This window comes from Oryzias latipes, chromosome 5 (genome assembly GCF_053564925.1).
Source record: "Oryzias latipes strain Hd-rR chromosome 5, Olatipes_Hd-rR_3.1".
Classification (NCBI taxonomy): domain Eukaryota; kingdom Metazoa; phylum Chordata; class Actinopteri; order Beloniformes; family Adrianichthyidae; genus Oryzias; species Oryzias latipes.
In genome coordinates this window covers 7,943,636-7,959,349 of record NC_136241.1, presented here as the reverse complement: position 1 = coordinate 7,959,349, position 15,714 = coordinate 7,943,636, and the positions used below count along the sequence as shown (strand labels likewise).

Sequence of the window (15,714 nt, the reverse complement as noted above, 5' to 3'; positions counted from 1 at the left end):
GTGGCACAAGCAATACTTCGCACTGAGCTTCAGTCAGTGCAGTGCTTAAGTATGCTGTGTTTCATCAATGAATGATAGATAGGTGTGCGCCATCCATGAAGTGTGCGCTGGGGGTTGCTGGGAGTTGTAGTGTGGCTGGAACTCTGGGGAAGGCTTCCGCCGTTGACCAGAGGGGGCAACAGAGCTCTTACTTCTGACTAATACAGTTGGGCAAAATGACAAGAAAATAACTATGCAGTCACATAGGTGAGAATGTGCAGGAAAAATGACACAAAACAAGGCAAAGTAAAGGCCCGTACACACCGGGACGAATATTCGCCAGGCGTTATTCGCCAGCGTTTTTCGCCACGTTTTTTGTGTTCACACCCAGGCGATTTTCGCTGACGAAGAGCCGAGCGAACATGCAATTTCATTCCCTGACATTAGATGGCGCTTAATGTAAACAGAAATACTCCCGTACACAAGGTGGCGCTGCGCAACTTTAGGCTTCTTAAAGTCGCTTTTCACTCAGAAGAAGAGAGCAAGTATTTACGCGCTAGTCAGAATAATACAAAGAAAACATGAATATTTCAAGTATCAGTAGCTCCAACTGGTGCTTGGTTCGGGGATATTTTAGAATGTCCGTCATTATTTCTTCGCGGCAGTGTAGACGCTACTTGACGTCTATCTTCTTCGCTGGTATGTGTGCTCAGCAAGGCAGTTTTGTGTTTGAGCGCCCCCAATTTGTTTTTTACTGTAATTTCAGAAGCTCCAGACACGTGTGCAAAAGCGGCATTCTCATTGGTCGAATAGATTTCGACGCGACGCGTCGAAAAAAAAAAACGAACCCGAGGCGTTTTTTTGGAAAAAAAAAACAAACCCGAGGCGTTTTTTTTTTTTGACGCTTTGACGCGTGGCGTTTTTTCGCGTCGTTGTGCACACTCTCATTGGTGCCCTTTGTTTAGTCACGAGGCGTTAATTTTCGCCGACGAAATTCGTCCCGGTGTGAACGGGCCTTACGACGTTTTTTTAGGGTAAAATAAAAAGGTAAACCTAAAAATAAAGAAGGCCAATTATACCCTGGAGTTTTAAGTGTTCCAGCTATTTGGGCTATGTATACACCATAAACAGGCCTGTCCATCATATCTACTCCAGGCTGCTGTCTGTCACTTCTTGTTTGTCCATTTGATGGCCTGATGTGACTGGTTGCAAAGCAGGCAATTCAAAATCCTGACTGACTTGCTAACACACCAGCACTACAATATGGGATTTGTAAAATGAGCATGAGGTTGGCTGACAGTTGGTGCTTTGCTGTGCTCCAAACATAATTACACTACTGTCTAGACTGGTTTTCAGGCCAAAGTTTGACATGTACGCCCTCTAATCATTAACTAGAGGTGAAAAAGCATTTTAGTCCAACTCAAACCAAAGCAGAATGTTTTTGCAAAAAAAAAAAAGCGCACATGTTGTCCCACTAAGTCTCATCAAAAATGCTACAATAAAGGTTTGTTGTAAGGAATGTCACACATAAGACTGAGTTCAGTGTTGTTAATGTTCTGAAAAAACAGGTTCTTTCAAAATGAAACACTTCAAACTCAAAAAGCAAACACTTCAAGTTTTTCTTCTGTAGTTCGGGGTCTATTTTTCAATGAAGTGACCTAAAATAGTGCAGAATTCTTACAAATAGCAAAACATTGTAATAATGGTGTGTTACTGTCAGGTGTAACTACCGATGAGGTGCTTTCACATTGCAAGTCTTTGCAGCTATCGATCCGGATTTTTGTGCATTCATGCAGCTTTAGCTGTGCTCGAAACACCAAATAGAAGGAAGACTAAATATAAAACCAAGATTTGAATGTTTTTTTGTCTAATACTGTCTTTCTTATTTTCTTTATTTTTCTAACTTTTTAAAATAGTAAATTTAGAATGTTTGAAGCTCTGCTATTTTGATCCACTCAGCCTGTACACTGCTGTACAACAAAACTTTACCCAAACTGGATCACATTTCTGATCTAACACTATCTGTGTTTCCATTGAGTATGAAATTGTGCAAATTGGATTTAGGACAAAAAAATTCACCTAACATAAACATGACCATTGTGAAAAAACTCACATTTTTTGGAAAAAGGTTTTTGCACTTGGAGGAGGTGGTTTTGGAGGCGTATTAAAATTGACATATTTTTGCAAAGTTGCACAGGAAACACTTTTTTGAATTACTTGAGTCACATGACCCACAACCGGATGGCAATGTGCTTCTTGGTAGGTGGTGGCTGCTTTGAGCGCTGCACAGCGGGCGCCACAAGAAGTCCCACAGGGTCACACAGGGTCACACAGCTCATCAAAAGTTGAGCGTGTCATGTGGATTTTTTGGATCCACAGCTCTAAGATCCCCACCCATCATTTCCCAAAATGGCTTCATCTTTAGCTGCTCCCACATGTAAGGAGCTCGCCGCTCAATGGCCTATGAGGCAGACGCAAACATCTCCTTTGAGAGATGATGATGAGCACTAGTGCTGTGGCAGAAATTCGAATGTTTCTGCTGTAAATCAAAGTATTGTTCACATCCGTCGCCGTGTTTTTGAATGACTTATCGTGTGAGTTGGTTTGTTTTTATTCGCATTATTATGATTTAAAGGACACAATGTAATTGCAAAATTGTGTTTTTTCAACATTCCTAGAATTTCGATAAAGTTTTGCTCATATGTGTCATGGAAACGCAGCTAGTTTTATTCTCTTTCAATTCTTTATCTTTTGAAAATAAAGATAAACAGGTACAGTTTTCGTTTCTGCCCATCTGTTTAGAAATTCGCGTTGTGCAATCTGCATGTGTCACCACTTGAGCAACACGCAGCTTATGGACTTTTTTTTTACTTTTGAACAGTAAGACACATCATTCTTTAGTTTTTTTTCAACAAAATGTATTTGGTTCTAGAATGCTATTTATAGGACAGCTTTGGACTGTTGGACTGAAAAGTTGTACAAGCTGAAAGATGAGAAATTCCCTCAATGAAAGACCTTTCTGTCTCAAGTTTGTCTTTAATGGTTATTTTGGCAGCCATTCCCTGGAGTCCATATTTTGTTTGTCAAGCAGCAGCTTTCTGGAACATGGCTAATATCATTCCTGTGTGCGTAACACAAGTTGACGTGTGAAGCTCAAGCTCATGTTCATGTTATTATTGTGTTGAAATAAACCAAACCATTTCTGCTACGATCACTGATCTATAGCAGGGGCGTATCCGGCCTGCCAGATGGTTCATTCCTGGCCAGTCATGAAGAGTAAAAATTTTAAGGGTGTTTAAAAAAAACAAGCACGTTTCTAGTCCATTCCTGTGGCGAGTTCAGATTTTTAAAAGAAATAACCGAAATGCGCAATTCCACCACTAGGGGGAGCAAAGGAAAAGCAAAACAGGTGAATGGATGGAGCAGTGACAGACACCTTATTGCAGACAAGTTGGAGCAAACATCCAATCCATTTTTGGATTGTGAACTTATGGAAAATATGAAGGATGCAGAAGTGTTGTACCCCAAAAAGCAGTCTACCTCTGCCAACATGAGTCTGTCAAGGATTACGATTACACAACATCTCTGAGGTGACTTGGACGGCCAAATGAAGGAATCCATTCATTTATTGCATTTTCTGTTGTTGTGATGAAAGCACCGACATCACAGATGAATAAAGTTGTGCATATTTATTAGAGGTGTTGAGCAGACCGTCACAGCGGAGTTTCTTGAGTTGATGGACAAAACAACAGCTGATGACATAGTCAGCTCTCTAGTTACTGTGCTGGACAATGTTAGAGTGAACTGGTCACATGATGTCAGTCTGGTCACTGATGGCGCCCCATCAAAGCTCAGGAAGAAGGCAGGTGTTGCCACAAAATTCTGGCAGCAAACCAGGAAAAGACTCTTGGAAATTTCATTGTGTTTTGCACACTTGAATGACAGTAAATGTGTTTCTGCACAGGATTTAGCGACACGAAGCCCATCGAGATGACTGTTGTTGTGAATTTGGGCTATACAAATAAAATTGAAAAATTGATTTGAATCCTGACATTGATGGACTGGCGAAATTTCAGGAGAGAAACACGGTTAACTCCAAATTCTTGTAATGCTCTCATATGTTTGCAAGTAAGATTTAGTTTAATTTACATTGATTTGCACATTTACATTCTAGGCAGCCCCTCTTGAGTTTATTATCTGGATTGCTTCAGTGTCAGAAGTCAAATATTCAGTCTGTGTAAAATTGAATAAACCCATTTTTTTTAAGTGAAATGCATCTTTTTTCAGATCCATTGGCCTCTGTGAATTAATGTGTAATAATAAGGGGTTAGGCTACCATGTTGGCTGAGGCAATGTTTTCCAGCTGTTGTTTTGCTTTTATGTTATGGTCCGGCCCACTTGGGATCAGACAAGGTGAATGTGGTCCCTGAACCAAAATGAGTTTGACACTCCCGATCTATAGACTTTTGACAAGAGTCACAGGGTTTTGGGTCTAAACTTAATTTCCAGCTGTGTAATGTGTTTTCCCTTTTAATTTGTTATTCATTTTAATTTCTTTCACACCCAAATGTTTCTGAGGATTGAACATACTTACATTTTAGTCAAAGCTATCATACAAACAAAAAATAAACACTTTTTAAATGAAGGTGCTATTTATTGAGACCTTGGTAAAAAGTGATTAGTCCCAATTTACTATTGTTTATTATTTTTGGCACACTTAAACCAAGTTACCCCCGACCAAGTTACCCCCGGCCACACTGCCTTGCCCACACGTTTTGGGCAAGGCAGCAATGCTTTCCACTTCCAGCGGTGGCAAGCAACTCTGACGCATAGTTTCCAGTTCAAATAGCTGAACTCCAAAGGACCCCAACCTTTTTTAACTGTCCACAAACCGGTGCTGGTCAGCGGCCCGAAGGGTTGGGGACTGCTGGTGCACCCCACTCTGTCCCAACGACCCCATGACTCCAAAAGGGATGGAGTGCGTTTGAAAGATGGATGAATGGATGAGACCAGTGGTCAGGTTTGGAGTCACTTTTCACAGAAGTCCACGTAGGTTTGTTAGTAATGAACAACTTTATTTTAATATTGCAGATGTGTTAACCTGGATTATGCTACAATATTTTAACTTGATAATTTGAAAAATGTAAGTGTGACAAAAATGCAAACAATTAAAAAATCAGGACAGAGGTAAACACCTAAAAAACATTCTATAATTGTGGTATTCAAGTCAAAGATTTACTTCAAAAGGTGATTGCTTCTTTTTTGACTTCACACAGTTACATTGGATCATGATGCAAAGCTTGTCATTAATTATTGGGAGGTGAAGAATGACAGAAAAAGATGAAGGTTAGTGTTGTGAGTTTGAGCTTCTTACCTCTTCTCGTATTCTCTTCACAGTTTCTCCTTTCTGCAAACACAGAGAAAATTGACATGTGACATGGTGTCCACAAAAGACTTTAAAAGCATGTCCTACAAAAACGTTTAGGGAAAATGTTTGTGCATTTAGGGACTATATATATGAGAAAAAAGCCTGAAGGATGCACAGGATCATTGGCAGTTTGGGAATTATTAAGGAGAAGCAGTGCATCATGTGGCAAACAGAACTGTCAATGTAAATAAGAAGAATGTTTAAATTCCCTTTCTATATCTAGAGAGGATTAGAAGACAACAAATTTGAAACATTTGCAAAAACTGCTTTGCAAATATAAGGATTATGTCTTTTTTTCATTTTCACTCAAGTCCATTAGGATTTTCTCAGTGGCCTTCAGTTGCTTGGCAGCTTTTTATGCCAAAGAAACCCTGGAGAGAAGCTCCTGCTTTGCATGCAGACTGACTGTGTCTGTGTCACAGATAGTATGCTCATGGTAAGCACACAGAAAGAGTAGAACTTGTAATATTCCCTAAAGAGAATCAGCCTTGTTGTGGATTTAGAAATGTGCAAATTATAAAGGATGGGGTAGAGGGCAATGGTCACATCAAGGCCTAGCTGAGTTAAAGGAGAAGATTTTTTTTGTGAAAAGGTCTCTATTTAAATAGACACCAAGTCTTTATGAGCATCTTCCAACCTAAGCAGACTTATTTTATACATTTTTATTAAGTATTTAGTTTGGGGCCCGTAGAGTGTTGGGGGCCCCAGGCGATCACCTACTATTGCCTAATGGTAAGTCTATCAATGGTTAATAAATGTTTTTATGGTCTTGGGCTTTCTTATTTTACCGATCTGCTTTTAAGATTTGAACACACGCTGACCCTATTATGACGTCCTGTTTCAACATAAAACAACAAAGATAATTGAAAATCGTCTGTTATATTAGCATTAGAACTTTGAGTTCAGTTCATATAAATGTAGACATTTTTCATTTTTGAGACATAATTGATTTTTACAGAATGGTCTTTTCTCGCAGCTTGAACTTTGTTGACGGTCCCTTGGCAGCCCTCTCGCTGCTGTTTCTCATTTACAGTTCTCATTAACAGGCAGAAAAACAATCTCTTTTCTTTTGAAATGCGTTTGTAGTTCACTCTCTCTGTTAACACAAAATTTCAATTTTTGTCAGAAGAGTTAATGAGGCCAGAAGTCCAAATCTATGAATATCTTTCTAACTTTACCAAACTCACTTAGCTTAGCCTCCCTTGCTTCAGCTCATAAATCCACTAATCAATGACTATTACTGTTATTTCTTATATTATTTTATTGTTACTTTATTATTATTTATATACTAATGTTTTTTCTTACTCCAGTGCTTCCTCTTGGGGATCCATTGTTCTGGGGCATTACCGGCTCCACCTGTAGGGGGTGCTGTTGCTGTGGTGCTTGCTCTCATTAGGCTGGCTGGGGTTCTGCTCTGTGGGCTTATAGCCGTAGAGTCGGCCCTGAGCTGCTTTGTTGGGGGGGCGATGTGTCAGTGACCCCCGTGGTCGGGCTAGGCCTTGGAATAAATGGATCCACATTATACTGTTTCTGCACTCCAGTACTAAGACAGACGTTTTCTTTAAGCTGCAGTTCTTATGTTTTTGTTCAGAGTAATATTGAGGGAACTGGGTGAGTGGAGGGAGGAATCTGGTGAGGGAGGAGTGCCAACTGTGTTTCCTGTTTTAATTAATTTTCACCGACTATTTTATTTGCTTTTATGTAAAGCGATTGTGTTTTCAAAAGGAATCAAAGGCGCTATATAAATAAATGAAGTTTGAAGTTTGATATCTGGCTCTGCTGAACAAAAGAAGAGAACCAGAGAGAAGGAGAGGGACTATTAATTAGGAGAAGGTCAGAAAGATAAGGAGGAACTAGGTTATAGAGGGCCTTTGAGCTAAAAAGCAGGAATTTGAATTTGATTCTGGAGGTTAAAGGTAACTAGAGGAGCTGCTGTTGAACGGAGGGTGATATGACTAAAAGATCGGGGTTCTGGAGATGATGCAGGCAGCTGAGTTCTGGACCAGTTGGAGCTTATTGAGGGTTTTTTGGGGAGAACAAAGAGGAGTGGATTACAAGTGACCAGACTGTGAACAAAAGTGGAAGGCAAGGGAGGGGGAAGTTAAGAAGAAAATGGGCGGACCGAGCAACATTACTGATATGAGATTGACAAGAAACCTGAGGAATATGTAATTTTCTTTTTTCTTTTGGAGGTGAAAAAGGGGCAGAAATAATATAAAAATACTTGTTCTTCTCACTGCTCCTTTCCAGTCATGGAGATGTGTGGACCTACGTGGTGTGCTGAATATGTTAATGTAATGGAATATTCTTCATGAAAGGAATAAAACAAACAAGCAAACTGTCCAAGATTACACCCGAACTCTTGACCTGCAGGGAGGGGGAGACTAAAGATGAGTCTGTGGGAAGAAAAAACTTGTAACTTTGGGTGTATTTGGAACCAACAAGAAGAAGTTCGGTTTGATCACTATTAATTTCAGGAAATTTAAGAGGAACCAGTTTCTGATTTCATAAAGACAGGAGGAAAGGGAGGACGGTGGAAGAGAGGAGTCAAGTTTACTAGATCAACAGAGTTGGGTGTCATCTGTGAAACAGTAAAAATGTATATTAAATTTGTGGAACATAATGCCAAGGGGTAGGAGGTAAGTGGTGAAAAGAACAGGACCAACGACAGAACCTTGGAGTACACCAGAAGAAACAGATGAGGGCTTTGATTTAACTGATATAAGTTAGATGAATTGGGTGCAGCCTGAGAAGTAGGAATGACACCAATGGAGGGGGTGGGTGATGCTGAAGGAGGAGAGCCTACGGAGGAGGATAGAGTGAGATGTAGTATCAAAGGCCGCTCTCAGATCAAGGAAAAGGTCATTAGTGATCTTCAGCAGAGCAGTGCTTGAATCCTTGAAGAAGATTTTTTCGCTTTAAGTGATCATGAATTTGAGAGGCAACTGTTTTCTGTAGTATTTTGGAAATGAAATGAAGGGAAGGTTAGAAATTGGACACAGATTACTGAGGATACTGGGATCTGAGCCGGTTTTTTCAGGTTTAACAGCTGCAGTTTTGAACAGAGATGGGACAAAACCAGATGTTAGTGAGGAATAAATTATACCGGGAATAAGCAGAAGGAGAGATGCGAGACAGGCTATAACTAGGGATGTTGGGAGAGGATTGAGATAAAAGGATAAAAGGTTGAAAGTTGGGATTTTAGGCTGAGGGAGAAAATGTCTCTGTGATCAGACAGCTGAAAGGAGCAGAACGTATGATTGACAGACGAAAGAGTAAAAAGGGATGGCAAGGAGGAAAGGAGCCGAGATGCTGATGGATCAGTTACATTTTAATAAAAAACGACAGGATCGAGTTGCAAGTATCACTACAAAAAAAAGGACAGTGGAGACTATCAGGGGGATGGAAAATGTTATTCATCAGGGAAAAAAGAGAGTTTTGGAGTGGCCTTTGTTTGCCAAGATGAATCCAGAGAAGTCATTTGTTTTGTGCCTGAAACCAAGTCTTTATACTGCATGATGTGGGACTTACAGATTTTTTTTATGAATAGTTAGGTCAGTTGTTCTACAGAGTGGCTATAGCTAGTGACCTTCGGCTTTCATTTGATGAACCAGATCAGATTTGGTGAAGGAAACAGCTGAGTATTGACAGGAGCGACAGGGTTGAGAGAATCAAAAAGACAGTTATTGTTCATCAGGGTTTGGAGGATTTGAAATAGAAATCTCACATATAAGTGAGTTAAGTGTGTTCAGATTCATATTTTGAACATTTTGAAAAGAAATGAGGCGGTAGGTTTTAGTGACAGAAAGGATGAGGGACGTGTTAAATGACACGATAAAATGATCAGATAGATGAATTTCATCAGTGGAGCAGTTAATGGGGGTTAATGTAGAGCAGCTGACCAAGACTAGATATGTAATTTGGTACGGATAGGAGAACTGACATGTTAGTTAAAGTTGAGGCTGTCCAAATATGAGCTGAAGTCTATGGTGAGGGGAAAAAAGCCATTGTCAAAGTGTACATTAAAATCCCCCATCACAATAATATTGGGTGAGAGAGATGAAAGGTGTGTAAGAAGAGTACCAAGTTCATCCAAAAAGTTGCTGTTTGTTTTCAGGGGATGTTAGACCAGCTATTCTAGTTGAAGTGGGTCCAGGAAGCATGCAGGCAAAGTGCTCCATGGAGCTGAATGAAAAGATCTCAGCTGGAAGGACTTTCGCAACAAATAATCGCAAGACCCGAGCAACGAGGATGTCCAACGTAAGCAAAGATCGGAAGGCTCGAGTCATTGAGTTGTTAAAAATCATTTGGATACTGGCAAGTTTTTGTTAAGCAGAAATAGTTAAACTTACGCCCTGCATCAGCTTACCCTTGCTGGAATGTGAGCAGATGTTAATAAGAACGAAGTTGACAATAGCGGTGTTTTGGTTTAAAGTTTCAAGAAATTTAAGGAGATCCAGTTTTTTATTTCATAAAGACAGGAGGAGAGGGAGGAAGGTGGAAGAGAGGAGTCAAGTTTACTAGATAAAAAGAGTTGGATGTCATTTTTGAAACAATAAAAATGTATATGAAATTTGTGGAACATATTGCCAAGGGGTAGGAGGTAGGTGGTGAAAAGAACAGGACCAACGGAAGGATCGAGTCATTGAGTTGCTAAAAATCATTTGGATGCTGGCAAGTTTTTGATAAGCAGAAATAGTCAAACTAGGGCTAGCCATGGTTGCCGGTCTAGCCACGTGGGGTATCGCGCTATGGTCCCCAATGTGTCTGGTGTTGGGAGGAGGACTACAAATGAATGACCAGTAGGAGCAGATGGGTTTATTTATGTATTTTTCCCTGACTTGTTTGATTTTTACATTGCATTTTGTCTCTTGCTTGCTGGAAATCAACAGTAGTAGACTGATTCGTCGTATTACTTGAGAAAAAAAGTGGTGGTTAGGAACTTACCTTTCCAATAATGCTTCCCACTTCCTGTGGAGGAAAAGCACAAAAAGGAAGTGTTATCAATCCAGACCATTGCTTATCCTACAATCTTATTTAGCCCTAAACAAAGATCTATTGATTAATATGAGGGTGGTCATCGCATTAAATTGTCAGGAAAAAAAAGTGGCAGATACAATATTTTATAATTTTTTGTCAGAGCTGCACAGTGGTGTAGTGGTCAGCACTCTCACTGCAGTAAAAAAGGTTTTAAGTTTGGCTGGGACCTTTCTATTAAAGAGTTTGCAAGTTCTCCTTGTGCATGATGGTTTTTTCCGGAAACGCAGCCCAAAAACATGCTTCATAGGTTAACTGGTGAATCTAAATTGTCCCTTTGGTTTTGAATGTGTGCGTGGTTGTTCCTTTGATGAACTGGAAAAAGGGTGAACACCACATTCATTGTACTGGCTCCAGGACGTCCTCTTAATAGTTGTGCTTGTTTTCTGAGAAAGCCGGGTGAAATCAGCATCCGTTTCATCCCTTCGTCCCCTGTCTGCTTCGTCTCTTTGCGTTGGTGTTCTTTTTTCTGGACCTTTGTGGGTACAACTATCTTCAAATTACTTAAAAGGTTGATTTTCCCCAAAAAGAGAGCTGACCATGCCTTTTAAGAAACCCCAGGAATACGAAGACCTCAAAAATACTCTTGACATTATTCAAGAAACGCTGAAAAGTTTTATGGAACAAGTGTCGGCTAAGCTAACGCCACTTTGGGAAATGATGAGTTCCGAAGATTTCGAGCTCAAAACGAGCAGCGAGAAAACCGGGTCGAGATTCTGGAGACAAGACTGGACGATGTGGAACAGCAAGTAAGGATGAATAATGTCATTCTCACTGGATTACCGATCAAGCCTCAAGCGAAGCTGAATGCAGCAGGAGCTAGCACTGCTAATGCTAGCGTAGCTGGCAGTGCTTATACGGAAATCGGTGCAGTGTCTTTGGAGCAGCAAATACATTCATTTCTCACATCTAAAGGGATTTCCCTGGATCTCAATACCATCGAGACCTGCCACCTGCTCCCCAGGAGAAAGGAGACGGATAAACCAGCGATCCTCATCAGGTTTGTGAATCACAAACACAAGCTAGCTTTGATGACCCAAAGGAAACAACTTAAAGGTTCGGCTGTTTATCTGAACGACCATCTGACCAGAAGGAATCCTGAAATCTCAAAACATGCACGGCTTCTCAGGAAGCGTAAGCAGATTGAGAACACTTGGGTTAAAGATTGCAGGATTTACGTCAAACCGCTCGGTCCAGATGACCGGTCCAAGGATCTGGTTGTGACCACCATGAAGGACTTTGAGATATGTTTGACCACGGTCGTCTGAAACAACATGGAGTAATAAACCAAAGAGCCAAATAATTTCAAGAAATATGACACCTGGATTCCTCACTTTCTCTGTATGTCTGAAGTCACCTGAATAACAGCAGAGTTCTAACCTGTAGACAACTTGACCTCAACTTTCACCGTCGCTGATATCAGCTGAAGAAGGATATGGACCTGAATCTAATGTCTGCAGACATAACATCGAAGAAAACTATTAACTGTTTTGAACCCAGAAGAACGGCTGTTATCAGTAAAAGAAGAAATACCAACCTTGGACAATCGACAGTTATGGACCCATTCATCTTCTTCCATTTTATCCCTATTGGGGTCACAGGGCTGCTGGAGCCTATCCTGGCCACTTATGGGCAAAGGCAGGGAACACCCTGGACAGGTTGCCAGTCTTTTGCAGGATCACACATATCACACACCCATCCACTCTCACACTCACACCTATGGACAATTTAGAGTAACCAATCAACCTATGAAGCATGTTTTTGGACGGTGGGAGGAAGCCGGAGATCCCGGAGAGAACCCACGCATACACGGGAGAACATGCAAACTCCACACAGAAAGGTCCCCCATTGATGTTCTGTTTCAGGTCCCCCAGCTGGGACTTTGAACCGGGGGCCTTCTTGCTGTGAAGCAAGAGCACTAACCACTGCGCCACCGTGCAGCCCATGTTTGCCTGTCATTTTTTGATTCTTCATTTTCATACCTTTCCATGCATGAGGAGACGAAGCGTAAGTGTGACCCCCATGGCCCCGTTTCCAAACTCCTGTTCGCAGCTCATTGCAGAGGTGGTAGTGTGGTGTATGGAGGTGTGGGTAGACTCTGCTGTTAGGAGACGCATGAAGGTCCAAGGCCCGGGTCGTATCGAGCTATCTGAAACACCACAGGGAATTCTGCTGAGTGTTCAGTGATGAAGCCTTGGAGACCCCTTGAGCTATTAGACAGGTGTGGAGGCAAGATTTGGAACCTAACAAGGGGACCAGATCTGTCTCAATGGTGGCAAGAAGTGGGCATATACCTTCAGTCTTTTCTGCTCTGTGGACAAAAGAGGGAAGAAAAAGAAGAAGGTTATCTTATGACATTGTGTTTTGGGTTCTTGGGTCCTGAGCACTGTGATGTTACTCTTTAAACATGAAGTTCTGTACAAATAAAACTGCTTTTGCTACAATTTACTTCTCTTTCAACTTGTACTCAAATAGCAGCTAATGCTTCATTTACCATACACTCATCATTGTACATTATTGTCATCAGCATAAAATTCCATGCATATCGTAATTGCATCACGAAGGATTTGTAAGCAACACACATTTATGACATATGTGTGACTCTGTTGTAAACTATTCTCAACCCAAGCTCGAGTTGTAAGCAAAGCTGTCAGATGACAAAGCTTTGTCTCCCCCTTTGGTCACCGGTGGGAGCCATCCCCAGATTATTAAGTCACTACATTTCCCAGCTGCCCCAGAGCACAGTTCCCGGATGCTGCTCACTTGACTCTCATTGTCAATCCCCCACATCAGACTTAAGTAGAGCACAATTGTTTGCCTCTGCCTACATACCGAGCATTCTCTCCTGCTCTGTCTTTTCATGTTCCTGATCCTGATCCGACTCTATCTGCCTGTCGCCTGCTCTCGACCCATGCCTGAACTATGACTATTCTAAGCCTGCTCCCTGATATTGTTATGCCCGTCTCTGACCTCTGCCTGCTCGACCCTGCTTTAGCCCTGTGGACTTTGGCTGTATATTTGGCCTGTCATCCTTTCTTTGCAAATCAACCTGCTGGACGTGGAACCAGCTGTCTGCCCATTTGTGACCAAGCATTCATCCCAACTGACAGACAGACAGACAGAGATGGGGTACCTGGGGGCAAAAAGTGAGCCAACTTGTACAAGACAGGCACTTGACTCACTACATCTCCCATCACATGAACAGCACTTTTGTGATGTGTATCCTGTACAGACAGCCTGTAACTATCAATAAGGCATTCCATGTATGTCCGTGATCTGAGGACCATCAGGGGGGCCCCTTTTGGCTTAACTAAAACTGATGACGGGCAAAGCTTCACTCTGTTGGTCTAAATCACAGTGGGTAATGTAGTATCCACATTCTATCTGTGTGTTTACTATTTTTGGAGTAAAAAATTGGTGTCCCTGCTGAATTTAAAAATAGATCAAATAAGTCTACACAACCAAAGGCAGGCGCAAACTGGAACAACTTCAAAGGTGGGTGCATTTATTGTTTTTAGGAAAAGGAGAAGACACTATGAGAGGCAACAAAGAGAGTACATGTTCTCGGCTAATGTTAATACTTTGGAATGTCAGGAGTAAAAATGGATACAAAGATAAAATATGCATGCAAGATTTTTTTAAGAATATAGAAAGGAACAGCACCAAGAGAAAGACGTATGCTATTGAAAAGCTAAAGGAGATCATTTAAATGTTTTCTGGAAAATGCTATTCAAGTTTAATGATATTAAAGCATTTTCTTTGGCAAGCAGCAGACAAAGTAAAACATTCAATGCTAACAGTAATCTCTGCACTTGGATGTACATGTTAATGTGTCTGATTCTACTTTTAATGTACATCCATGAACAATCCTTAAGCATTTGTGTGTTTTTTTTTCTGAACTGGCTGACTGCTTAATATGCCAACTGCAATCTTTGACTGAAATAAGACAGAATAAATAGGTTGGTGCAAATGGTTGTGGCTTTACATCAAACGTCTGATAGAAATGTGTAGATGGTGACTGCATAGTGTGCATATGGAACCTTAAGTATGCATTTCTGTTTGCAATAAGTGTCTGCGTCTCCCAGCCTCGTGAAATATGCAGACTCTTAGGCAAAGTAGGTCACAAATGCAATGCGGGCTGTCTGGCATAAAAGACACACAGCTTTTCATGACCACACAACTCTCTCACTCCAGAGAGACCACTGGAAAAGAAGAGAACTGATGATAGACATGCAAGAAGAGGAAAGATGAAGGCTTGAGGATAGGATTGTTTTAATGTGTGTGGATGTTGTAATAAAACCGTTGTTGCTGAGTTGCATAGATGTGTGTAAAGTGGAGTGAGTGCATGTTCTTGGTTGCATGACTTTGTGCATTTGAAAGCAAAAGCATCCATTTACTTCTCCCCTGTGACCTGTGTGTGTGTGTGTGTGTGTGTGTGTGGGGGGGGGGGGGTTGTCCGTGCAGGAAAATTGTGGATGGAATAAATGCAAATACAAAACATATGAATAATTGAAGCTTTTTCAAATCCTTCAGCATGCAGTTGCCTATCTCCCCCTCTCTCTCCATTTTTGTATGCTGTTGTCTTTTTTAACTTCAGACAGATGTATTGAGATTGATTGGAAAGACAGACAGACAGATACTTCATTGATACCAAGAGAAATTATATTGCAGTCTGTAACACCAGATCATTCACAAAACTACCATAAATGAATAAATAAATAAGTAAAAGTGTTAAAATAAAACAATTAACCAAATAAAAAGCAGACATGCATCCGAGCTCGTGCAGACGCACAGAAACATGTATGATGTAAATACAAAAATCCAGACAGGAAAAATCCAGACAGGAAAGAGAGAATATAAGATAGCAAAATAAAGTCTAAAAAAATTGGAGAGACAACAAGCGCAGCAAAGGGCTCAGACTTACTGCTGGAGAACTGAATAAGAGAAAGGACACAGAGGCAGGGTTTTACCGTTGGTAAATGACAGTAAACCATTATGTGTAATGTGATTATGAAATGGTCAGCCCACTTTGATTCTGGCTAGCAACAGCTGATTCCCAAACTCTAATGGTATTAACCAGAGCACCAGCCCCTCACTCTTTCAAACAGATTGGATTAAAATGGCAGCCAGATGGGTAAAGTTATCTAGAGGTCCAGGTCGGGCCATAGCAGAATAATCTATCCGTGGTCTCTGTAGGGCAGAGTAACTATACAAACATGTGTGTGTGTGTGTAAAGGTGCATCAAGGGCTACGTTCACACTGCAGGGCTT

The 15,714-nt window shown here is 41.0% G+C and overlaps 1 protein-coding gene across 3 annotated transcripts in view; it reads right to left on the bottom strand.

The window, feature by feature from the left end:
• The window catches only part of LOC101172970 (poly(rC)-binding protein 4-like), an 88,807-nt gene that overhangs the window by 42,522 nt on the left and 30,571 nt on the right, over positions 1-15,714 (bottom strand). For 2 of the 3 annotated variants that reach the window (XM_023954806.2, XM_078947010.1), the window contains exons 2-4: positions 12,427-12,593; positions 10,355-10,378; positions 5,354-5,386 (exon numbers count right to left, since the gene is read on the bottom strand). In XM_023954806.2, the coding sequence (XP_023810574.1) occupies positions 5,354-5,386; positions 10,355-10,378; positions 12,427-12,561 (192 nt within the window). In that variant the 5' untranslated portion in view covers positions 12,562-12,593. Of the gene's footprint in view, positions 1-5,353; positions 5,387-10,354; positions 10,379-12,426; positions 12,594-12,738; positions 12,756-15,714 lie in introns of all 3 variants that reach the window. The other variant, XM_023954805.2, reaches the window with a different exon arrangement.